At 41.3% G+C, this 25,061-nt stretch overlaps 1 protein-coding gene across 5 annotated transcripts in view; it reads left to right on the top strand.

Moving 5' to 3' along the window:
- The window catches only part of LOC135196921 (receptor-type tyrosine-protein phosphatase eta-like), a 416,919-nt gene that overhangs the window by 245,639 nt on the left and 146,219 nt on the right, over positions 1 to 25,061 (top strand). For all 5 annotated transcript variants that reach the window (XM_064223752.1, XM_064223756.1, XM_064223753.1 and 2 more), the window contains exon 13: positions 17,376 to 17,471. In XM_064223752.1, coding sequence (XP_064079822.1) covers positions 17,376 to 17,471 — 96 coding nt within the window. The remainder of the gene's footprint in view (positions 1 to 17,375; positions 17,472 to 25,061) is intronic.

Here is a 25,061-nt window from a genome sequence, read left to right as displayed (position 1 = left end):
AGGAGAACATTGGCATTCCTAAATAATTAAAATGATGTTAATTTCGCTTCATGTATCACCTCATTTGTTCTGGAGTAGATGCCAATTATTCATGTAAGCCATCATCATCATCATCATCGTCATCATCATCATCCTTGTTTATGTTTGCTTTGAAGAAGGGTTAGAATACTCTCTAGGATTCTTCGTGAGGGGGCTCTTCTTGGAGCATGGGAAGTATAGAGTTTTCCAAGTTTGCCTGTAGTTAATAGGTTCATTGGTAGTGCTTTGTTACAGCACAACTGAAGGAGGGCCTCGCCTAGGAGACAGGAGGGTTTTATTCACTCAGTGTGGCAGCATTTGCAATGCACGAATGGGTAGTTTGTGATACCAATGGGCTGTCTGCCTATGGTGAATGGGCTGGCAGACTAGTTCAGAAGTTTTCAGTTAGGGTTGAAGTAGTTCTTACTCCCTTAAAAGGCCACATTTCCAATGCAAGGTAGTTTCCATGGTAAACAGAACTTTATAGTATTCTGTTCCATCCCCCCCCCCCAATTCCTGGCTGTAATAATGGTATAGGTATATTCCATTATTCTGGTAATGAACTTGATTCTGTGCTTTCTGCCATTCAACCTGTTTTATCCTCAATAGATAGTCAAATGTGTTGATCAATCATTTTTAGTTTGACTACTCATGGTCAATAGTCAAGTGTTCATCCAGTTCTTAACTGCTAACTCTTGTGAACAGAGGTCTCCCTCCAGTCAAGGCTGCTGGTTCAGCAAGTCCTGGATTCTTCATTCACTCTTGCTGAGACTATCTCCTGTCAGGCAAGACTATGGCTTACACCGAGCTGTAAGTTAGTCTTCAATCTAAAGACCTTGGATTTCCCCACTTGGATGAAAGTTTTCTACTCAAGACTGTTTGATAAATTTGGACTTGGGGAGAGAGTAGTGAGGAGTTTTTTTATGGCAACATGTCTGGTGTAGGAGGAATGGAGTTTCTCTCTCTCTCTCTCTCTCTCTCTCTCTCTCTCTCTCTCTCTCTGCTCTCTCCTCCTCTCTCTCTCTCTCTCTCTCTCTCTCTCTCTCTCTTCATCCATCTTGAACATGGAAGGAGTTCAGGACTAATCAGCTCCTGACGGGAGATTCAAAAGCTTTTCCTCTTGACTCCTTTCACCAAAAGTTCGATTGATGGTTAGACAAGATGCTTCTCTGGTCCACGGCCAGGTGTAAGATGCTTCATGATCATATTTGGACTATTAGGTTGTGGAACCAGCCTTTGTTTTATGCTATAGCGTAACGGAAGGTTGCCTAGGAACATCCATCCTTCTCTGGTTTTGTGAGGTACCCAACAAGTGTATGGCTCTTTTGAGAAGGACATCAACCTTTGTACTTGATTGTGAATGCAAAAAGTCAGGGTGTGTGACTTGCCTTGGCCCATTTGGATGGTCTTGACTGTGCTCCTAGGCAGTGAGGACAGGTGTCTAGGTTGTAAACATTGATTCCCTCATTCTAACTGAGGGACATTACCCATATCCATAGATTTTTTGGGTGGTGAGGGGGTCTGCAGTGGTTGCTCTATGAGAGGTTTAGGCATCCAGCTTCGCTTGGACAGAGTAGTATCTTGTCTGAGATATTACTGTAGCCTGTTTCCACTCCGGATTAGCATCTGGGCCAAAGTAAGTGGGTCATGCCAGATACAGGTACCTGCATGTTGAACATCCAATCTTAGCATAGTGTCTAAAATGCACCTCCCCTCTTCTCCCTTCAAACAAGGGGGAGGGAGCATAGATATAGCTACTTGCTTGAAGAATCTGCAGTTTAACCAGTAGAAGTTGTCTTGTGCATTGAATTCTCTTAAGGAGGTTTTCATGTTTTCTGATGTATTTTCCTTATTTGAGCACCATCCAATATTGCATGATACTCTAGCCTAGGGTCCTGGTGCTGTAGTGAACCTGAAATTTTCACCAAACCAGTAGGAGGTTAAGTGGTTTGTATTCCCTTGCAAGAAATAACAAATTTTGAAAAGTTTTTATTTTCATTTTTCCAATGTATGCAATATAGAGCCTTTTTGTATATTGTCAAAACTTTGATAAGAGAGATTGTTCCTAGCTGATAGTTGTAATGTAGTTTGTATATTTTTCTCTCATTTACGTAAAGTAGAAATGCGTACTATTGTATGAAAGAAAGATATTGTGCTTTGTTGCATTTGCATTTAGTTTGGAAAAGCGTTGGGTTTGGTTATTTTGTGCATATTAGTTTGTAAGTGTGTGTGTGTGTGTGTGTAATAGGACTTGGGTATCGATCATTAGTTTTGCTGATGTGATAGTTAGTCAGACGTTTGTTGTTGGTCAGCTTTGACCGTGAATTCAGTCTTGTCGCATTTCCTGTACAGTGTAGTTGTACTGGAAATGACTTAGTTAAGCTGCCATCTGGATAAGACCTTGTCCTGTGATCTCCGAAAAGTCATCGGATCTCGGAGCCTAAACCGCCTAAGTATTCCTATCTAAAAGCTCATTTGGGGGAATTTCTTTAGAGGAAATTCATCTCTGATGATGGGAAGAAATTTCCTTTGATGTTCTTTGGATGAGAATAACGAAAAGACCATGCCAAAGCTGATCTCAGACAATCTAGGCCAGGGATAACAAGTCCCCTTTTAATAAAGGGATTTTGACAAAGGAAAAATCTATTTCTGGGGGAAGACCTGTGTCACCCAGTGAAATATGTCCCTTTAGCACTCATTTCTAGGTAATAAATAAATGCTAAATATACCAGAGGAAAAACCCATATGGAATGCCAGAGTTACTACCTCCAGCTCACTCACCCTCATAGGGTGCCGGTATAGCACAGGAGTGAGTGGAAACCACTATCACAGATGCTTTGCCAATAAGAAGTCTCCTCTCTCAAAATCCCTCTCTAGAGAGGTGCCGTTACAACATCTACCTTCCGCTCGCTACTACTACCTCTGCCAGAAACCCTCATTCCTGAAATACGCACCCAAGCTTGGGCCAGCTAAAGGGTGGGGAAAGGAAAAAGGGAGGGATGGGTTCACTGGGCGACACTGGTCTTCCCTCAGAAATAGATTTTTCCTTTGTCAAAATCCCTTTTCTGGGCTCGACTTGTGTCGGCCAGTGAAATAGTAACAGAGAATTGGCCATACAAGCTTGGAAATAAAACGTAAACAAAAATTTATATGAAAGGAAAATAAAAATTTCTTAAAATTATTGTTTTAATAACCAAGGTAAGGATAACAAATTACAAATGGTAAAAAGCACCTAATATGACCAAATCCATACTATCACTAGGAAAATGTAACAGGTAATGAACATAGAAACAAATATATTAATGAACTATGTACATGTACAGGAGAGGGTTCATAAACAATCCAGTCCGGAACAAAAGGCAGAAAGACAGGGATTACAAGCGAGGCAGGTAGGTGAGCGTGAGTTCCAAAAGATAATTAATAGCAAAATAATAAAATACAGATTAGAGTTACATAACTAGGCCACTGCTGAATATTTAAGGGCCTCTAGAGTTTTCAGATAGTGGCGTTTAAATACTGTCGGGGATTTCCAACCCGTATATTTTTTAAGATCCTCGAAGTTCATATGATGAAAATAATTAACTGAGGTAGCCACTGCCCGGATATCATGGACATGAGGGACTGAATCCGGATTAGCTTGTTTAATAAAATAAAGAATTTGTTGACTGATGGCCTTCAAGGAAATGGTTCCACCATTCTCTCTAATAAAAAGACTTTTTAGAAGTTCTGCCCAGATAAGAATTTAATGTAATAATAGGACATGATGATGGGTCCTGTGGAAGAGGGACAATCTTCCATGGAAACCACCTTTTTTGTGGGTCTTCATTCTTTGCTAAGAATTTCCGATCTGGAGAGAGCAGAACTTCTCTTGACGGGAGGAAATCAATATGATTTGGTTCTCTAGAGAGAGCCGACAGTTCAGATATTCTGGCGCCTGAGGCCAGACTCATTAAAAATAATGTTTTCCTGAGAAGGGTTATATATGAGCATAATTCATTATCAGTATCTGAAGCCAACCTGAGTACGTCATTTAAAAACCAGGAGACCGGTCTCAGACGAGCACATGCTCTAGGCATAGGCGAGAAGTACAAATCTGTTAAATCAATATTAAAGCCAAACTGAAATATCTTCCTCAAGGCAGATTTAGTCGTAGTAATGGTACTAGCAGCTAGGCCTTTTTTGAACAGAGTTCTAAAAAATGAAATTATCAGATTTGTAGTCATCTTCTGGACATCTGATTCTTTTAGAAAGATGGCTAGCTTCCTTACAGCCGAATCATACTGCCTGAGTGTTGATTCTCTTTTGTCTGACTCCACGAACAGGGTGTTTAGTGAGTCAATACTAGCGTCCTTCTATGCCGCAAACTTCATGAAGTCCATAAAGTTAGGGCATTCAGAATTCTTGAGGAAGCTGACACAGTCTGAGTTTGTACTATTTGAGTCAGTTTTGGGTTGGGAATCTGTCTGGGATGGAGTTTCAACTCTAGTAGAAGAGGAAACCAATTGCTCTTCGGCCAGTTGGGTGCTACCAATGCTATCTGTCCTCTGAAAGATCTGAGTTTGTGTAGAACTTTCAGCAAGAGGTTTATTGGTGGAAATAGATAAATCTTCTGCCAATTGTTTCCGGTAGGTTATGGTAAACAAAATCGCATCTGTGGCCCGAGCCAGAGGATCCAGATTGGGAGCCACATAACACTGAAGTTTGTGATTGGACTCCGTGGCGAACAGGTCTACCTGGAGGCCCGGGATTTGTTGGCAAATCCAATTGAATGATTTTGTGTCCAAGGACCACTCCGACTCCAGAGGAGTTGTCCTGGACAGTGAGTCCGCGATGACATTCCGTACTCCTGCCAGGTGAGTGGCTGACAGGTGCCAATGATGTTCCATTGCCAACGAAAAGATTGCAATCATCACATGATTTATTTGGCTCGACTTGGAGCCTCCTCTGTTTATGCAATAAACTATCACTGCACTGTCCGAGACTAGTCTGATATGAATGTTCCTGGCCGGAGCTAGTCGTTTCAGGGTCAGAAAAATGGCCATTGCCTCTAGTACGTTGATGTAGAACTGGCGGAATGTTGTCGACCATGTTCCTTGAACCTTCTTGTACTGAGAGTAGCCCCCCCATCCGCTCAGAGAGGCGTCCGTGTGGACTATCAGAGACGGTGGGGGAAATTGTAGTGGCACTGATTTGGAAAGACTCCGGACTTCCGTCCACGTGCGGAGTCTTTTCCTTAGTATTGGCGGAATCAAGGAAATTTTGTCTCTGAACTTGTTGGCTCTTTTCCGCCATACCCGATTGATATCCTCCAGTCTGGCTTTCAACAGAACATCTGTTATTGAAGCAAACTGAGGTGAACCTAAGATTCTCTCTTGGGTACGATGAGAAGCTTGTTTGTTCTTGAGGAATTGTCTCGTAGCTTTCGCTATCTCTCTGCACTTCTTTGGTGGAAGAGATAGTTTGTGTATGGTTAGGTCCCATTGAATTCCCAACCATTGAAAGCGAGATACCGGAATGAGACAGGACTTTTCCTTGTTTATCTGTAAACCCAGGTAGTCTAGGAATTCTATTACTTTGGCTGTTGCCTTGCGACATTCCTCATCGTTGGTTGCCCAAATGAGCCAGTCGTCTAGGTAAGCTACTAACATCACCCCCTGAGCTCTTAGTTCCTGCACTACTGTCTCTCCTAGTTTGGTAAATATTCTGGGCGCTATGTTGAGCCCGAATGGCATGACTCTGAACGAGTAAGCTTGTTTTCCTAGTGTGAAGCCTAGGTATGGAGGGAAGTTTCTTGCTATCGGTACATGATAGTAAGCGTCTGTAAGATCGATAGAGGTGGTGACGACCCCACGGGTAAGTAAAGTCCGCACCTGCGAGACGGTTAGCATGCGGAACTTGTTGCATTGAATGTATGAGTTGAGACAGGACAAGTCCAGTATCACTCTTCGTTTGTCCGAGTCCTTCTTTGATTCACGGAACAAACGTCCTTGAAATTTCAGGTGACTGACTTTCTTTATTGCCTTCTTTTGAAGAAGGTCTTTGGCATAGTCTAGAAGGTCTGTCATTGGAATCTGATGGAAACTGACTGGTGGAGGAGGCCCTTTTTACCATCTCCACCCCAGACCTTTCGATACAATACTGTGGGCCCACATACTGAAGGTCCAATGGTCCTGGGAGAGGTACAGTCTCCCGCCTACCAGCAGAGACTCATTGACTGGTTGAGGTCTTACTTCCCCTGTCTCCTCTGAAGCCTCTGCCTCAAGAGCCAGCTCTCTGTCGGAGGGCACCTCTGGCTCTGCTACTTGTTGTATGTCTATTAAAGCCTCGAAACGCCCCTTGTGATTCAAAGGAGGCGTTGAAGGTTGGGGAAGTCACAAGGGCAGCCGAACTCGAGGACTGTTGAGTCGGTTGACTCTGCAGCAGAACAAACTGCTGTTGTGGTTGTGCCTTAGATGTCGAAGGCTTATTCATTTGGGAGACAGGAATTGCCTGTACCACTGCTTGAGGCTGAGAGGTCTGGAAAGGCTGATACTTCCTAGGCCTCTTCCTACTTTTGGCTTGTGGTCCGGGGGTCTCAAACTTCCTTTTGAAGGGAAGTCCCCAGCGGACACGAAAGTTCTGGTTAGCCCTAGCTGCCTCGCTGAGGACGCTGTTAACCACGTCCTCAGGAAAGAGTAACCACGTCCTCAGGAAAGAGGTTGGCCCCCAGATCGATACCTTTATGAGCTTGTTAGGCTCATGCCTGATGGAGGCATTAGCAAAGACATGCATCCTGCAGGCTTGTCTAGCCACTATGAAATCATACAGGTCTGATTGATAAGTCTGCAGCAGCGAGTTCGTCAGGACCCGGAATAGAGGCTCCTCTGCAAAGACAGAAGCTGTCAACTCTGCAGTGGTGACTGAGTTAATTGACCTGCTCAGCCTACATCTTGCTCGAATTCCGCCTTTATCATGGTATCCGGAATTCTAGGCAAACGTCCACTGAATTGTGTGGAGGCACACTCTGGGTCGAGTTTGCCAACTGTGAACGTTGCCGGAGCGCCAACCCAACACTCCAGATCTCCGGGAAAGAGCAAAGAGGTAGCCTCCATCTCTTTTAGCTGAGGCATGGGTTTATCCTCCATTCTGGCTTGCAGTGTCAATTCTGCGATCTTCGATGTGCAAGGTGTCGGGATGTTATCCGGCGCTACGAACATGGTATAGCAACTTTTGTGAGGCGTCAACTTGGTGTTGATGCACTCCCATTCCTTAAGGGTGCGGACCCATGCCAACTGAGCTTGATCTCTAGGGTAGATCACTGTCTCTTTCGGGACCTTGTCTATCCTGACCAACGCTTCCTCGGCTAGCCTAGCGTAGCCCGGGAAGGGGAATTGTAGTCCCGGTGGGAAGAACTCATAGTCTTCCACGGGTCGGGTTCCACAACCCTCAATTGTAAGCCTGCCCTCTGAAAATGGGTTGCTATTTTCAAATGGTGGGAGCTTGGATGCGTCCGGCACCTCAAAGGACTGCTGTGTGCTTCCGGACTGGATAAATCCAGCCACCAATTCCTCCTGGGTTTGCAATCTTTGGGCTAGAGACAGGATGGACTGTTCGGATGTCTCTAGACCCGAGGCGAGTTTAGTGGACATCGATTGAAGTCTCGAGTCCACTACTTCGCTCATCTTCTGCATGAGAAGAGTGGCGAAAGCCTCCTGATCGAAGCTGGACTCCGTCGGTCTGGCTTTAGAAGTCTTAGCTCTTGACCCCTTGGGTGGGGGAGTAGCTTTGGCCGAGGAAGTCGAAGGCTTGGGAGCCAATGACGACCTGGTGGAGTCTGCTGGAGAAGGCTTGGCTGGTCTAACCGCCTGTGGCAGAGACTTTGACTTCAAGGTTTTCACCTTGGGGATTACTGAGCCCAACCTAATCCCAAAGGTTGTGGACTTCCCAGGGAAGCCCTGAAAGGAAGAAGAAGAAGAAGGAGTTGGGCTGAAGGAGAGAACGTTAGCCTCACGATTACCTGCCTCACTTACCTCCCTACCTTCCTCCTGGTCCTCGATGGCCATGGGCTCTCGATGCAGGCTGATGGCCGCCACCTCCTCCGTCATATCATCGCACAAGCCCTCTTGGGTCCTCTGGGGGGGAGGGCTTGGGTCTCTTATGGTCGGATCCACTATTATGGGAGCTGCTACTTCCGCCGCTACTGCTGCCGAAACCTTAGCGTTTGGGTAGAGGAGGAGACACATCTCCTCCGACAGCACGTAGGGTTGGCCGAATCTGACGTTCCTCCCAAACCCCCCTACCCAGGCCTTAAGGGTCGTCAGTGAGGAGGCCTTGAGCATCAGATCAACCTGTAAGAGATAATCAAATCAGGTTCCCCAGTGTCTGTGACTTTTCCTCATTATCTAGTTTGACTAATGTGCAATCGTTAAGTCTAACATAGAATTCAGAGTAACAATGAGGCGAGGATGCTACCTACCAACTCATCTGTCACGTTCCTAACGAGGCCGTAACACACCACGCAGGCTTCTGGGTGCCAGACCAAGAGTCCCTCCAGTTGGATGGCGCAACTGGCATGAGACCGACAGACCTCATGCCCATACATATTCTGAAGGATGGCTGGGCACCCCACCTCCTGGCAGCGAACCATCTGTAAGTTGGAAAGATACATGAGTATCGTCAAATAATGCTGCCGGAGTTATTTCCGGCGGTATGTGTATGCTTAAACTAGTTACTTCACTAGCTAAAGGTAACATCAACTATAATCTTCAACTTACTTGTTATTAATAAAGCTCTGGATGTCTCCGCCTGCTCCGGAATCCATACTCTGGGTATCGCCAAAGCTATAACTGGCGGAGTTGGCCTGATACGAGCAGAACAGAGAAACAAGGCAAAACCTAAGCCTGAGTCTGATCGCACCGGAGTAGAGTAGCAATTCCCAACTAATTGGAAGCGCATTCTCTGAGCCCAGTTTGCCCCCACCGGAGTGGGCAGCAGCGATAACATAGAAGACGGAAAACAGAGCGGCGGGAACAATGGTACGTAGAACTCCAGTGAATACATCCAAGTGCATGTGATGGTAGACCACACTTCGCCGGAATAAACACAGGCCCGGAGACATACCAACAGAAGCTACATAATAAATTTTCTTAATATTAAGCTCTGAATGTCTCCGCCTACTCCGGAATCCATAATCTCGTTATCACAATAGCTATAACTGGCAGGGTTGGCCTGATATGAGCAGAACAGGGAAAATAGGTAAAACCTAAGTCTGAATCTGATCGCACCAGAGAAGAGTAGCAGTTCCAAGTCAATTAGAAATGCATCTCTAAGCCTAGTTCCGCCCCCACTGGAATGGGGAAGCAGCGATAACACTAGAGAAATACGGAAAACAGAGCGGCGGAACAGCGGTACGTAAACTCCAGAGTATAGCCTCCTGGCGGGTGTGATGGTAGACCACATCTCGCCGGAATAAACACAGGCCCGGAGACATACCAACAGAGATTACATAATCTACTAATCCCCCAATCTCCTCCGATTAATCCCCGGGACCATACTCTACACTCTAGCTGTTGTTCATTGGTAGGATTACTTTGGCAGCGAGCTAACAAAGCAGCACCGGAACGAGTCCGGGAAGGGGGGGTGGGGATGTCTGGAGGAGAGTGGATGAGTTGTGATCGCTTGGCCACAGCAACCGATCAGTGAATACCACTTCTCAAGACCCCATTAACTAGCCTACTACTAAAGGGGGCAGAAGACAGTAGGCCAACTGACACTCAAAGGGGGCAATGGTCCAGGCTACACTCAACAAAAAACAAAAATTAATTCATAAAGTAATTGATGAGGAATTATTGGAAGTACTGATGAAAAAAGGGGGGGAGAAAACCGCACCCAGCTAAGATCCCAGCCTAACCCTCCGAAATTGGTACAGATCCAGTCAGGTAGGCTAAGATGGCTCCTATGAGGACGTCATGAAGAGGACGCCTAGAACCTAACTCAACCCTCCAAAATCGAATCTATCGATCTGGTCAGGTAAGATAGGCCTAGCCCCTACATACATAACAAGAGAGGAACTCTAGTCCTGGGCCACCCTCCAAGCAAACATATCTGCCTGGTTGGGTTGGTGGTACTAGGAGCCACTGAGGGTGGTGGGATATACTCAACCCGCCTAGCCCACCCTCCAAAACCTAGCCTAGGTCTGGTCGGACAGGCTAGGGTAGGACATCATGAAGAACTCCCAACCTCATCAAATATAGCAATACAAGACTATAATCAAAAACTAAGCTAGAAATATACATGCATGAGCACCGCGAATGAATGAGGAATCTTCACCTCTTAAAACTAAACTGGCATACCGCTAGGCTAGCCTAGGACGCCTAAACCACAATACTCGCACATAACGTAGTATGAAGCATATCACTGTATGCACGAAAGGGAACCAACTCGCTCCTGAGTGACTGATGATAATGAAAAAGGCCCTATAATAGGCTAATAACGTAGGGATCAAACCGTAAAAAACAAGTCTCTCAGTATACGTCCGGAGCGAGACGGGCCCTATAATAGGCTAATAACATAAGGATCAAACCGTAATAAACAAGGCTCTCAGTATTCGTCAGGGGCGAGACGAAAAATATACGAAAACAGTAGCCTATACAGTGAAATGCTAAACGGTGAACATAATAACACAGCGAAATAAAATTCTGATACAATCGCACACGCCGCCAACCATGCATCCAAAATGGCGGACTCGTAAGAGCATCATGCCTGGCTCCCAAGAACAAGAGTCTTACAATAAGGCAAAATATGGATGCATCGATGCCCCAACGTGTTCAAAAAACAATAAATGGAATACTCAACTTAGATGAAGAAGCTTCTTGGTCAAGAGAAGACATGATGCTTCGCAAAAACACTTACTGGAGACAGCGAAAACGGTGCGCGTAGACACAAAGAGTGCTAATTCAGGAATGAGGGTTTCTGGCAGAGGTAGTAGTAGAGAGCTATACCGACATCCTATGAGGGTGAGCGAGCTGGATGTAGTAACTCTGGCATTCCATATGGCTTTTTTCTCTGGTATATTTAGCATTTATTTATACCTAGAAATGAGTGCTATAGGGACATTTCACTGGTTGACACAGGTCGAGCCCAGAAATTATATTAAATAAATATTTATATGCTCATTAATATACAAAATGCAATGTGTCTTGAATGTTATTTAGAATGAGTGAAGTGATCTGGGTGCTTCACTTATTATGAAGCGAATTGTAATAAAATGGTATTGTAACCAAGATAGTGTGATTAGTTGTTACATCAGTGATCTGATTCAGAGAGTAATTTGAATGCTGCAGAAGATCATTAGAAAGTGAACTGTTGGAATTAAGTGAGTTGTATACCATCTTGCTCTACAACAAACTACCCAGTAGTGTAAATGAAACAATAAAACGAAGGTGTGGAAAAGATTGGCTTAAATTTGACACCTTCAAAATATATCTGAAAAGGAAATAGTACACAATTTGAGGGCTTATCCACTGACTGAATCAGTGAAAGCTAATACTGTAACTACAGTGTCTACTTTCACAGTAGAACAAGGGCAGTCTGTAAAACCAAAAAAAACATCAGTGGGGCTTAGAAATACAAACAAAGCCAAGGTAAACTAGGTTAAAGGATGTGCACTTTGTGGAAGCAACCAGATGATGTAAGATAGAAAAACTTAAAACTCTGGGCCTGTGTTTCATAGGCACATCCAATAAACATTTCAGCTCCGATTGTGACAGGCAAGGTTGTAATAACGGTTGCAATGTTAGACATCAAAAGGCTATATGTAATTGTAAGCAACCAAAGACTAAGGAAGGTGGGGTACAAGTTGGAATGCTCTCTCTGACATATATTGGACAGGAAAAGAAGACTAAACAGTTGATCATACCTACAACCGTAATAACCTTAAAAGGTAAAAGAGGTCACATTGTGCGAAAGAGAAGGTTGTTGGATACCAGTGCCAAGAGATCTTTCATCAAGAGATCAGCTCTTGAAGGACTCCATTATAAGAGCTAAGGAGTTGAGAACATATCATTGAGAGGTTATTTGACTTCGAAACCAGTCAAAGAGTATGGGATGGTAAATATTGTTGTACCTCACCAGGGTAGTTTAATACATATGGATTGTATAGTGGTTGACGAACCACCAGAATATACAAAGAAATTCAACGTTTAGAAGAATTTATGGTCATTGTGTAAAACAAAAATCAGCTTGGTTGATAAAGATTTTGATCTATCCATTGAGAAATAATTATCTATAGAGTTGTAGATAGTGGTTGACTATGTGTACAACGTACTACATCCAGGGTTTAGGAAATTTGAGAATTTAGTATTGCTACTAACCATGGTTATGTGGTACAGAACCTGTAGTTCTCCCACCAAGGAGACTCGTATTTCTATTTTAAAACTGGCAGTGGAAACAGACGAGATAACTATGACTGAAGCGGCTACTCATTTAAAGGAACCAAGGGAAGATCTTGAAACTTTATGGAGTTTGGATCACTGAAGTATTAACTGCAGTGAGATAACGAAACAGGAAAAGAAGATATTGGAGAACTTTGAGAGTATGTACTGTAACCTGTTCTGAAATTGACAAACAGTATGTTGTGGTATTGCCTCAGAAAGGCAATAGAAGTAGAATAACTTCCAACTTTGGGTTGGCTTAGAATAGATTTAAACAACAGTAAGTTTCAGACACTCAGAATCTGGAACACTGTCAGAAAATCTTTAAAGGATCAGGAAGATAGGAGGCTCATAAAGAGAGAATGGAATCTTTTGAAACTGATGAAGACTGTAATTTGGCGCATCATGGTGTTAAAAAGGACAGTGCAACAGCCCCTAGGATAGTATTTGACTGTTTGGTCATATAGGGGAGAAATGGGTTAAGTATGAAAGATTTTTTGTGGACGTAACCATATATACCAGCTGACCCCCTCAAAGTTCTACTGCAGTTCTAGAAAAAAAATCGCTTGCCGGTATTAGTGACATGGAGAAGGCATTTTTAATGGTGCAATTTAGAGAAGTGTTAAGAACAGTTGCTCAAATTTATCATCCATTGGGAGCACTTCTACCTGTTACCATCAGGTCAAGGATATACTTGCAGAATTTATGGAAGCAACAGTTGGATTGGAATAATCAATTCCTGGACTCATTACGGAAGCACTTGGTCTAGTTATCCAAGGACTTATAGAAATGCCTTGATATTTCTTTTCCTAGGAATACTAACCTAGGTGAGGGGGGTCTCCTTACACATAGTCTGCAATGCCAGTGAGTCAACATATGGTTGTGTAACATATACAGAGGTAAGAATGAAAACTCATTTAATGATGGCAAAGGCAAGAGTATGTAGCACCCATTAAAGAATTGACTGTTCCAAAACTTGAGTTGATAGCATTGTTACTAGCAGGAAGAATGGCCAAATTTATTAAAGAATCTTTCGAGATAGATGAGTTTGTAGAACTGTTCATTTGGTCAGACAGTATAGTCGCTGTGAGTTGGCTAGTATCGAAAAATGTTCTACCTGCATGTATTTGTGAAAAATAGAGTACAGGAACTAAACTTTAATTCCTGGGGTGGTCTTGTCCTGTGTGCCTACGGATGATAATTCCAGTGACGTGGGAAAAGGACAGAAAAAATTCTTCTTGGTCAATAGTTAGGAGGGTGAATCGCTTGTGCAGGGTAGGGAAGAGAACATTTTGGTAGTACTGTAGGGGACAACCTGAATGATAATACTCACTTGCTGAATTTGGAGAAATTCAGCAAGGTCAAAAAGGTCAGTAGGGCCACAGCGTGGATCCTATGATTATAGGAGTTCAACCAATGTGAAAGTAATTGGTGAATTGACCTTGGAAGAAACCCAAGACTATTGTCCTCATGCAAATGCAATTTTTCCAAGACAATACGAGAGATTGATAAACGGGGTAAGAAATAGCTTTCATATACCAGTTGAATTTTTACCTGGACAACGGTTAATAAGGTGTAAGGGTAAACTAGAACACGGGCAGTTACTCAAAGCTACTAAATTTCCAATACTATTGCCAAAGGCTTGCTATGTAACTTGAATAATTATTAAAGAACATCATGATGCTGACACTCATATGGGTGTAAATGCAACTGTGGCAAGATGTCATTTGAGACAGAGACGTAATACATTCCACCTTGAAGTTAAAAGCAGAACTAAAGTCTGGAGATGCCAGATTCTAGTTTTAGCCAGTGTAAAAGTTGCCATTTGTTAATATGGGCTATAGAAGTATTGGCACCTCTCTCCCGCCCTATTCTTTCCTAATCAATGGCGCTTAATATTGTTTATCTACAGGATCAATCTGTCCACCACCCCAAACCTGTTATTACTACTCCCGAGGATCAATCCGTCCATTAAGGGTTAAGTATCAGTCGTCGGTTGTTTGCTGATTTGCTGGTTAGTCGGACGTTTGTTGTTGGTCAGCCATGACCGTGAATCCGGTCCTATTACAGTTCCTGTACAGTGCCTCCGAAAAGTCATTGGGATCTCTGAGGGGAAATTCCTGTAAAGGATATGCATATCTAATGATGGGAAGAAATTTCCTTTGATGTTTTTTGGATAAGAATAATGAGAAGGAGCCCATGCTGAAGTTGAGCCCGGACAATCCAGGCTAGGGACAACAAATCTGCCATTCACATTTACAGTAAGTTAATTATCATTTATATGCTCATTAATACACACAACACAATATAATGTCTTGAATGTTATTTAGAATGAGTGAAGTAATCTGGGTGTCGTAGTATAGAACTTAGGCTATGATTCGGTTAGTATGTTTCAATTCACTTTGGGCTATACGATCCCTTGTGATTTGAAGTGCTGTACTTATTATGAAGTGTGACGTAATATATATGCTTAAACATTCCTCAACTCCCCCACTTGGTTCCTGTGGCTATAGGAAAAGTGGCTAGTGTCAGTAGGTGAGCGAGGGGTATTCCCCCTCACTTACACCCTTTGCCACCCTTCAACTACCTTGTTACCTATTTCAACCACTGTCCCAGTTTACTGAAGATTAAACCTATTCTAAAAGACTATGGTGTTTATACCTATGAAAAATACAAATTACTTTTTAAAATTTGTTATATTTTCCTCTTTCACTTTTACTATCATAGGGATGGACAATTATTTCTTTCAACAATTCCTTAGGAACTTTTTCCTTAATCAGACATACTTTATTACACTCCCTGGTAAGCCACACAGTTTCTCAGCTTCTACCGTATTGTAGTATCTTAAAATGTCATTAACAAGACATATATTAAATTATCTACCCACAGCTTCAGTAGTCTAATACAAGCAGTGTTAAATACAACATTCAGATATGCATATCATCTACCCTTATTTTGAATTAATCTTCAAAATACTCACTCCATCAACCCAGGACTATATTCTCTTCAGAAGACTGCTCTGTTTCCTCTTCTTGTTTACATTTCTTCTCCACATCTTCCTCAAGTAAATAATTATTTCTCAAAATACTTTCTCAGATTTATCATTTATGCTCTATGTATCACTTTTTTCCATCAAGTTTGTACCTTATAGTACATTTTCCTGTATAGTCTCGTCATCTTTGCCCTGCAATTACACAGTAAAGCAATCTTCTTATAACTCCAGAACTAATCTCTTCATTCCCTTGTCCCTTTATCCATTACTTGTACACGTATTTCCCATCAGTTTCTTTATTCTTATTTCAGTAGTTGAAAAATAATGATGTTGTCTACAGTTTAATTGCTTTGGTTTTTATAAAAATGGTAGAAGGCTCTGGAACTTTGCGGAATTGTTTATCATGTAGTGCAAAATCTATCTGAAAGGTCTGATGCGTTGACCATGTGTTCTAGAAAAACATGGCATTTTAGTAATACTAAAGTCAAGCCAAAATGTCGTGGCAGGTGACATTAGGTTTCTCCCGGACTATATCAGTGGCAGTTAAGAACATTTTGGTCATTTTACCCATAAGAAAACCAAGCTACTTAAACCTAAAACCTCAGCAGTAAATGCAGATTAAGCACTCAGATGGATTGTTTGCTCTGTATTTATCCTGGATTTGGTTTTCATTTCCTCTAAATGTGACTTTGAGTAACCTTTGCGTGTGTGTGTGCTTGTGTGTGCACATATAGACTGAAAAGGAATTGTTAGTACTTGCATACATTTATAAATATAACTGCTAAAATGGAATATGTATGGACAATAATCAAATGGCTTGAAATTATGGCATTATTACAAGATCTGTAATTATTATTATTAAAAAACACAAAGAAGGAAAATCATTAAGAACAACCAAAATTTACTCTGTTTCTTTAGAAAATGAAGTATAGTAAATGACAGATCTTGGGTAAAGTCATAAACAAGGGATTAAACTTGAGGCTGAGATTAAAAAGGATAAACAGACCAGGCAGAGCTGTATTCTTTTCCTGGCCCCACCCTAGTGATCTTAGAATCTTGAAAAAGGGATTTTGACGTAGGAAATATCTATTTCTGGGCAAAGGGCCCGTGTCGCCCAGTGAAGTAGGTTCCTTTAGCACTATTTCTAAGGTAAAATATTATTATAATACCAGAGAACCACTAAATTGGAAATGCCAGAATATTCTGGCTCGCTCACCTTTATTAAAAGGCGTTGGTATGGTTTCTGGGGCGAGTGAAACCACTACCACGGGTCCTTCTCCAATTAGCCTCTCCTACATCAAAAAACCTCAAGAATAGGGGAGCCGACCTACGGCTCAACATTTTTTATACTTTTATTTCTAAAACGATAGAGTATCAAAGAAACACAAAGGCAAGGTATGGTTGACCCTTTACAGCATACAGATGTAGAGATTTGATAAGAGATAAACTTTTATAATATTTTAATACACTACCTAACCCACAATAAGACTGCCTCGAAACTCCCTGTAAGCCAAGTTGATCTTACTGAAAGATTTTATCAGGTCTGAGGTAACATCTTGAAAGGATTGAAATTCCAACTTGCATGATTAGGATTTAACTCTTTATTATAGAACCATTAGTTTACTGATGATGATGAAAAGCTGCAGGTGATGCTGAGTAAGTTAGACAAGTGAGTGAAAGTAGTAGTTATGCCATTTTGATGCCATTTTGGAAGACACTTGCCTCCTGCAAAAGCAAGATAGCCTTTTAGCTAAATTGTTAGCTGATCAGCACTGAAGGAACTTGTAAGATTTATTTTAGTAATATAATGGTTTGTAATTATGAAACTTAGCTTTTAAAATCATATTTTATTTCCATTATTTTGACTAAAGTTTCATTATCACTAAATATAATTTTATTGCCTCTATTGATGGTACAGTATATTGTTGGTAATGAAGCCTTTTCTCCCAACACAGATAACCTAGAGTCTTCAACTAACTATTTCTTCAAGTTTCGTATATATTCATATGAAAACTTTACTGACTCGATGTGCTATTCATTTATCACAGATAGTAAGTATTGTGGTTTACATTTACAGTATTTTCATTAGCAGATAACTGACTCAGTTTGATTAGTTTTAACGAAGTTGTTGATCTGTTACATATATTGCAGTACACTCCCTGAACACCTGAATTTGCCCTGGTCACTGAACAGCCCGAATATATCCATCACAGATTTACTCACAAAGTGGGTAATTTTAACTGTCAGCACTACCAATGCTGTAGGTAAAATCTAGTCAAATGAGTTACCTGTGACACCATTGAAGTAACAAGATGCCGTATAGTACTGTTGCCTAGTTCCTGCAGGTTCTTCTGGTCACAGCATACTTGTTACAGTTTTCAGTTTTCTGGGCACCAGCTTGAAGAGCCCCAATATATTGGGTTAGATTGCAGGACTAAACTGGCCCAAGAATCCCCTAAATTTTTTGGTATGATCCTAACTGGTAGTTTTGGTAAAATATGGTCTGTTATAATGTGCTATGCCATGAAAACCAGAATGGAAAAGTAATTTATTTTCTCTAAACAAAAAACCACAAAAGGGCTTATTTTAAATCAAGGAGAGTATTATTATACAAGTGAAGTCCTTCTGTATAAAATAGTTCTTTTTTAAACAAATGAAACAAAACTCAATAAGGTTAACGAAAAGGAACACTGGTGCACAAGAATTAAACAAACATTACTTTCTCAAGAACCTTCATCCCGAACATTTAAAATTAGATGACTCAGGTGAATGACATATCAAGTTAGTCACAAAATATTTGGTGTCCAAGTTTCAAAGTTCCAGCTCTTGAATAGGAAGCTCACCTGAATGGCAAGCTTCTACACCTGTGGGGAAGAACCAATTGACAGCAGTGGAATGAAATACTGACACATCACATACAACAAAACCAAATTTTTTAAACAAAATTAATTAACAACATAAAAATTCAGATAACTTTTGAGTCTTACTTTCGACTCACTAGATTCCCCCTCACCAGTTCCACTCTAACTGTATTTTTCTGGGCTCGGCCGTGTCGCCCAGTGAAATATGTCTCCTTTAGCACTATTTCTAGTAAAATATTGCTATAATACCAGAGAACTGCTAAATTGGACATGTCAGAACTCTCTGACTCGCTCACCTATATAAAAGGTGTCGGTATAAAACTGGGGCGAGTGTTAAATACTACCACAGCAACCCCTCCAATTAGCCTTTTCCTCATCAAAAGCCCCTAAATACAGGGAGCCAAACCATAGGTGACACCCTGCTACCCCGGTGAAGGCGTCTGTGACGTCATACTTTTCGATAGCCACCTTGCGTTTGCACTCTCGTGTAAAGCTATCTGTTCTTTTATTATATTTTGTGTTATTACTTCATTATGGATCGTCAGTCTGCTCTTCACCCAAGTTAAGTACTGGTTCCTCATTTGTCAATATTTAGGGAGTGAATTTGCCTTTTGTTTTGCCTTTATTTAGGGTTTTGTTAGGCGTCACTTGACCGTAGCGGCGGCGAGTCGCCATTACGGCGTACCCTTGTATTGTATCGGTTTCGAGTGGGCATCCATCCTGCTTGTAAAGTGTGGTATTTCAGTACATATTTTATCTATGTCTTGGGTGGCAGTTTTAGTTCGATCCTGTTTTTGTTTATGTTTTTGTTATTTTCATTATTTTCATGGTTTTGCACGGGGGTCTTCATTCGAGCACGTGTCTTTGTTACGTGCTTCGCCGTATACCCACCGTTATATTTTATTTTTATGTTTGGTATATTTCATTCAGTTATTTTTCCCTTATTTTCTTTTCGTCTGCCTACCGTTTCATATCGTTTTGTCAGTAGGCAAGTTAGGAGTTTCCCTTTTGCGCCCACTGTTATCGGGTGGCCTTCATAGCGGTTTTATATTTTACGAGATTTTATTTTCATACTCCCCCCCCACCCCCACCCCCCACCCCCCATGTTAAAGCATGATTTTCTTTTAGCTTTAAGTAATTGATTTTATTTTGTCTATGTATATGTTGGATGTTATGTCGGTTAGCCTACATAGGCTGTCCCGGCGTTTTCCTCATGATCCTTTATCCGCGGGGATACACTGGGTCATATGATCGTCGCCCCATCAGTCCTCCTTTCCTCCCCCTCACGTGGGGCTCAAAATCCCTTATTTGTTCTTCACATTCCCCAGGGTCAGGTGTAAAGACTTTTTTTTTTTTCTTTTGAAAACTAGAAGTATTCTAGTAACAAAATTATTTGGTACAATAAAAATTCTTAGACAGATATGTCCAGAGTTCACAGAAAAAATAGATATTGTAACCAAGGGATTCATACAAGCATCTTAGCCTACAGAATATATGAGGGCCTCAGAACCACAAGGTGGTAAACGCCACTTTTTAAAAAATGAGATAATTGCCCTCAAAGTCTAGCATTCATTACTCTGCTTCTAAAAAAGATATTGATTTAAACTAAGTTTCATATGAAAGCCCTACCCTTTATAAATTTTTTGTGAAAATTAAAAAAAAATTGTGGGGTGCACTTGTGCGCTAGCATTCAAAATATACGCCTAACCCCTCACATTTGTGTATATTTTATTCATAACCAGCACTTAAACCATAATTAAATGTGTAAAAGGATAATAAAGTGTTATTATATTCCTGTTATAACAACAATAGATGTAATAATAATAATAATAATAATATTAATATTTAAAAATAATATTAATATATAAAAATAATATCAATAATAATGGTAATACAGTAATATTGGTTAATAATATTGATAATAATAATAATGATAATAAAATGTGTACTCACTATGAAAATACTTTCGTGGTATAACAATCATGGATGTTATACTGATGATGATGATGATGATGATAATAATAATAATAATAATAATAATAATAATAATAATAATAATAATAATAGGAGTATTGATAATAATATTATTAATGATAATAGCAAATAATAATGATAATACGGTAATATTAGTAATAATGATGTTGACCATGATAATATTCCATCATCATAATGTTTAGCCATTAAAATAATCATCACCAATATCATAATAATAATCAAACACAAAAAAATTATAGAAAATAATAGTACTACACACACTACTACTTCTCTAAGAAAAGCAAATATTTTAATCTGGACTCACCATGAAAATATGTACATCCGCTAAAGAACTTGAAATTAAGGGGAGGTGGGGAATGTAAACAATAGCAGAGATTGTAAACTGTGCGGTGATTGGCCGACACTTACGGGCGCCTTATGGGGAAAAATGCTGATTGGCTTAGAACTGACTACCCACTTAGTGATGCGCGCTCTCATTGGCTCACTCTTAAGCTGCGCACGTGCTTCCTTGTGGTTCTAACTGAGCTCTTATGTGGCTGTAACCTCCGCACGACACAACTTTCATTCATGTAGACAAAATCGATAATTCCTACTGCTCAAGTAGGGATTTTGACCTTTTTGAAACTCGTGAATAGCATAGAAATGCAACAAATAGACAGAGGAGATGTTGCCAAATCTGCTGGTATGCCTAACTCAATATTGGTGGGGGTGGCGTTTACAACTGAGGCCCTCATATACAAATTATAATAATTTCTTTATACACTGTATGGTACATAATATGCTAGCACCTAATATTGTATGAAACTTACAAGTAATGAGCAAAAATTGTTTTAATTTTTTCCAAAGGACTTCACTCTCAATTCAAATTTGTGAAAGGGACAATTAACTGATTTCAATTACTTTTCCTTTCCAAATTTTCAGGCATAACTTGGGGTAATTGGGGAACTGAGCCCCTAGACCACATAGCAGGTGGACTTCCTTCTACTTTTCTCCCAAATGTTATAGCTCTTGCTTGAGATTCTGCTCTTTTCTGTTGAATGGTAGAGCGTGCCTCACTGAGCTCCCGCAAAACAGGAGAAAGACTCAAGCATCTTCTAGTTGTCTGGGATGACCTAGGCTTAGGTTGTTCAGGGTTTTAATGTTTGCTTAAGTAACTCTAGCTTCCAGGTAATACTTTTATCATGGGTTTGAAAGCCAACAAAATCAGCTACAGAGCTATCACAAACTGGAATGTCTGGTTCTAGGTACTAAGCCAAGTCAGCACAAGGAGTAGTAGAACCTTTATGTTCTTCTTGACTAGATATCAAAACATCAGAAACATCCAATGTGTCCAAAGGTTGATCTAACTCTCCATCCCTAAATGACAAAGTCAAAACTGACTGAGGTGACCATTCTAACAATGGGAGACCTGGATACTAGAGTCTATTAAGGTTTCAACAGTTTACTCAGACATTAAAGGCATCGAGATCAGATCATCCACAGCAAAAGCAATGCTTCCCTGCTTGACTAAACAAGAGATTGCTACTGGCTCAGGAGTGAGGATACCTGTCATGTCAAGAGTTGCAGGTTCTGCTTCCCACAATTCAAATACTGTAGGAGATACAGTTACATACAAATCAGGTATGTCAGCTGTCAAAGTTGACAATCCGGTAGGAGATAAAGGAATGGTCAGGTCCGGGATTTCAGGAGTATCTTGCCAACTATGTAGAGCTAGTCTCCTATCATATGTCTTGGGAGGTTTTAAAATAGACTTAGGCATTTTTCTTTGGTATGTCATGGTATATGATTTATTTAGCAGACTTGCAAGAACTGCAGTAACCTCTGAACAAGAGCTGGAATCGTCATAATTATTAATAGCACTAGGAACAGAAATTGAAGAGTATCCATTACGGCCTGGAATATGCTGGGACTCTCCAGCAAAATGGAATGATTTTGGGTACCACTGGAAATGCCTCTTTACATAGACTGGTGGCTCCAACCAAGCCTTCAGCTGAATATATGCCTTGGCTATCTCTCCAATGTCTAGGTGTTTTTTCAGAACTGAATCACTTCATAGGGACCATCAAACCTTGGACACAGTTTATTGGTTGTAAGATGACCCATAAGGACAACTTTCCTCAGGACTAAGGTACCCTTCCTGAAAGACTAGTGTCGTGGGTGACCTTCAGCCCAAGGATTCCTGGTTTCAGTGGACAAGAGAGGGAGACTATTCATGTCATGGGCTGTTTTTAGAATCTTATCAGCAGGTGTATAACCTAACTCAGAATGCAAAGAGTGGTTATAACTGAGGAGGGCTCTTGGCAAGTTACGAGCATCTTCAACTAGGACGTGTAATAATTCACCAATGGTGCGATTTACACGTTCAACAGCTCCATTACTCGAAGGTTTGTGGGGTGTTGTTTTAATGTGAATAATATTATACCTCTCCATCAGAGCACTGAATTCACAGGAAATGAATTCTGGACCATTGTCTGTCAGAAATCGGACTGGCACACCAGGAATAGACGGGAAAACATGTTCTTCAAATAGCCTGGCAGATTGTTCGAGTTTGCTTAATGGAGTAGTGGTTGACTATCATGAGGCAACCAACGTAACCAGTAGATGAAGTAGGAAGGCTGATGAGGTCCATAGCAACCAACTCGAATGGAGTCGAGGTGGAGATGCAAAGGGTTGGAGGAATAACTACTTACCTTGACACCTTACACATCTGGCACTCCTTACAAGTACGACACAAATCCCTAATGACTTTAGTCGGGGAACTCCTTACAAGTACGACACAAATCCCCAATGACTTTAGTCAGGGAGTGATACCAAACTAACCTTCTTAGCATGGACGTCATTTTGCCTATTCCCAAGTGAGCATTCTGTAGATGCGTCTCGGCTACCAAGTCTATTAGAACCTTAAACGATATAACTGGAACCAAGTGACCATCACTCAATTTCTTGAACAGATCTTGATATACCCTAAATTCCGACCACTTGCTCTTCAATCTCTTCAAGGAGCGAGGCAGTTGAGAGGTGGGTACTCCAGAGTGCACCATCCTTTTAATGGCCTGGAGTTGACGGTGTTCACTGTGTTTCTCTCAACTCATCACGGGAAATAAGGGTGTTACCATAAAAGTCAGGATTATTTCTACCATCCAGTATCAAGTTTGTCACCACCATGACAGAAATGGTTGATGTGACAGGTTGCATGTGAGTGTTCAACTGGATGACAACTCCAGTATCAGAACACAGTTGTCCATTTAGAGCATCTAATTTCAAGTTAGCTTTGGTCAGTAAATTCTTGCCAAGGATAACACAAAATCCATATCCCCAGCTGAGACAACGGCAAAGGGGAAAAACGATAACCTTTGCTTGCTTGATCCTTCCAAAGCTAGTTGGACTGTTCCCAGAACTCTACTATTTTGTCCAGTGAACCCCTCAACTACATCAATAGTTGAAGTGTCATATGAAATATTAGCCTCAGTAAGCACAGACTCATTCATCAGGCATACTTGAGCTCCTGTGTCTACAAGAGCACAACAATGAATACTTCCCAGGGTCACAATACCTACTGAAGGATGTCAGGTATTATGTTGACAGTAAGACACCAAAGGAACAGTGTCACAGGCATACAACACTTCAGGACACTCAGGATATACCCCAACCTCTTCAGCAGTGAAAACTTCTGGTCCATCTCCAGGTTTTGAACTTCTCATCTTACACCCTTCAATTACAGTAGTAGGGTGGACGAAGTTCTTTTGTTCAATGACTGGGTTAAAATGTATTCCAGCTAGACACTGAAGATGAATCCTAAGGGGATCCTTGACCATGGGATCGCAATATACCACAGGATGACTCAGTCCAAAATGAACCCAAATTTCCAGGCTGAATATTTTGGAAAATGCTAATAATAATTCTAGAGCAGGAACAGTGCCTGGATACTTCATGGACTTGATCTTCTTTCTACTGGCCTTGTTGAGTTTGAAACCTAGACGATCTGCATCTTTAAGGAATTGTTGCATCAAAGCTTCACGAAGTTTTTCTCCCTTCAGCAAGGAGTTATTAGGCAAGCCTTGTTCCTCACGCAACAGTTCCAGTGTGATTTCAAGAGACTCGGTCATAGAATCTGGACCACCACTGACTTTGGTGTATACTTTCAGGCCAGCAGGAAGTAGTGTCTGTCATACTTGGGCTAGGGTCATGAGAACATGTGGTACCAGGAAGTCAGGATAAATAGTCAGCTGCAGTGTTCAGGTCACCAGGACAATACTTAACAATAAAATTGAACTCTGACACTTCATCCAGTGTCCTAGCTAATCGACTATCTACCAACTTCATGTCCTGGAGATAAACAAGTGGACGATGATCTGAATAAATTGCAAAGAACTGGCCATATAATAAAAATGACCTGAATGTCTTTACACTCCACCTAAGAGCAGCTAGCTCACGCTCAATAGTGGAGTAACGGGTCTCACAATTAAGGAAGGACATTGAGTCATAGGCGATTGTAACCCGTAATCCATTCTGCTCCTGACACAAACAAGCTCCAGCCCCCTCACCAGATGCATCCACATATAGTTCAAGGGGCTTAGCTTCAGGAGAGTAGTCAGGGTATGACAGGGTAATTTCTTGCTTAATTAGCTCCTTCAGGCAAATAAAGGCACACTCCATCTCAGGTGTCCAAGTCAACTTCCTGGACCCAAGTCTCTTATGGCCTCCAGTAAGGGAAGATAATGGTTTAGCAACCACAGAATACATGGGTACATACTTCCTCTGGAAGTTCACTAGGCCAAGGAAGCT

The sequence above is a fragment of the Macrobrachium nipponense genome, chromosome 18 (genome assembly GCF_015104395.2).
Source record: "Macrobrachium nipponense isolate FS-2020 chromosome 18, ASM1510439v2, whole genome shotgun sequence".
Lineage (NCBI taxonomy): Eukaryota > Metazoa > Arthropoda > Malacostraca > Decapoda > Palaemonidae > Macrobrachium > Macrobrachium nipponense.
The sequence above is the reverse complement of the archived record's forward strand: the minus strand, read 5'-3'. Positions and strand labels throughout refer to the sequence as shown.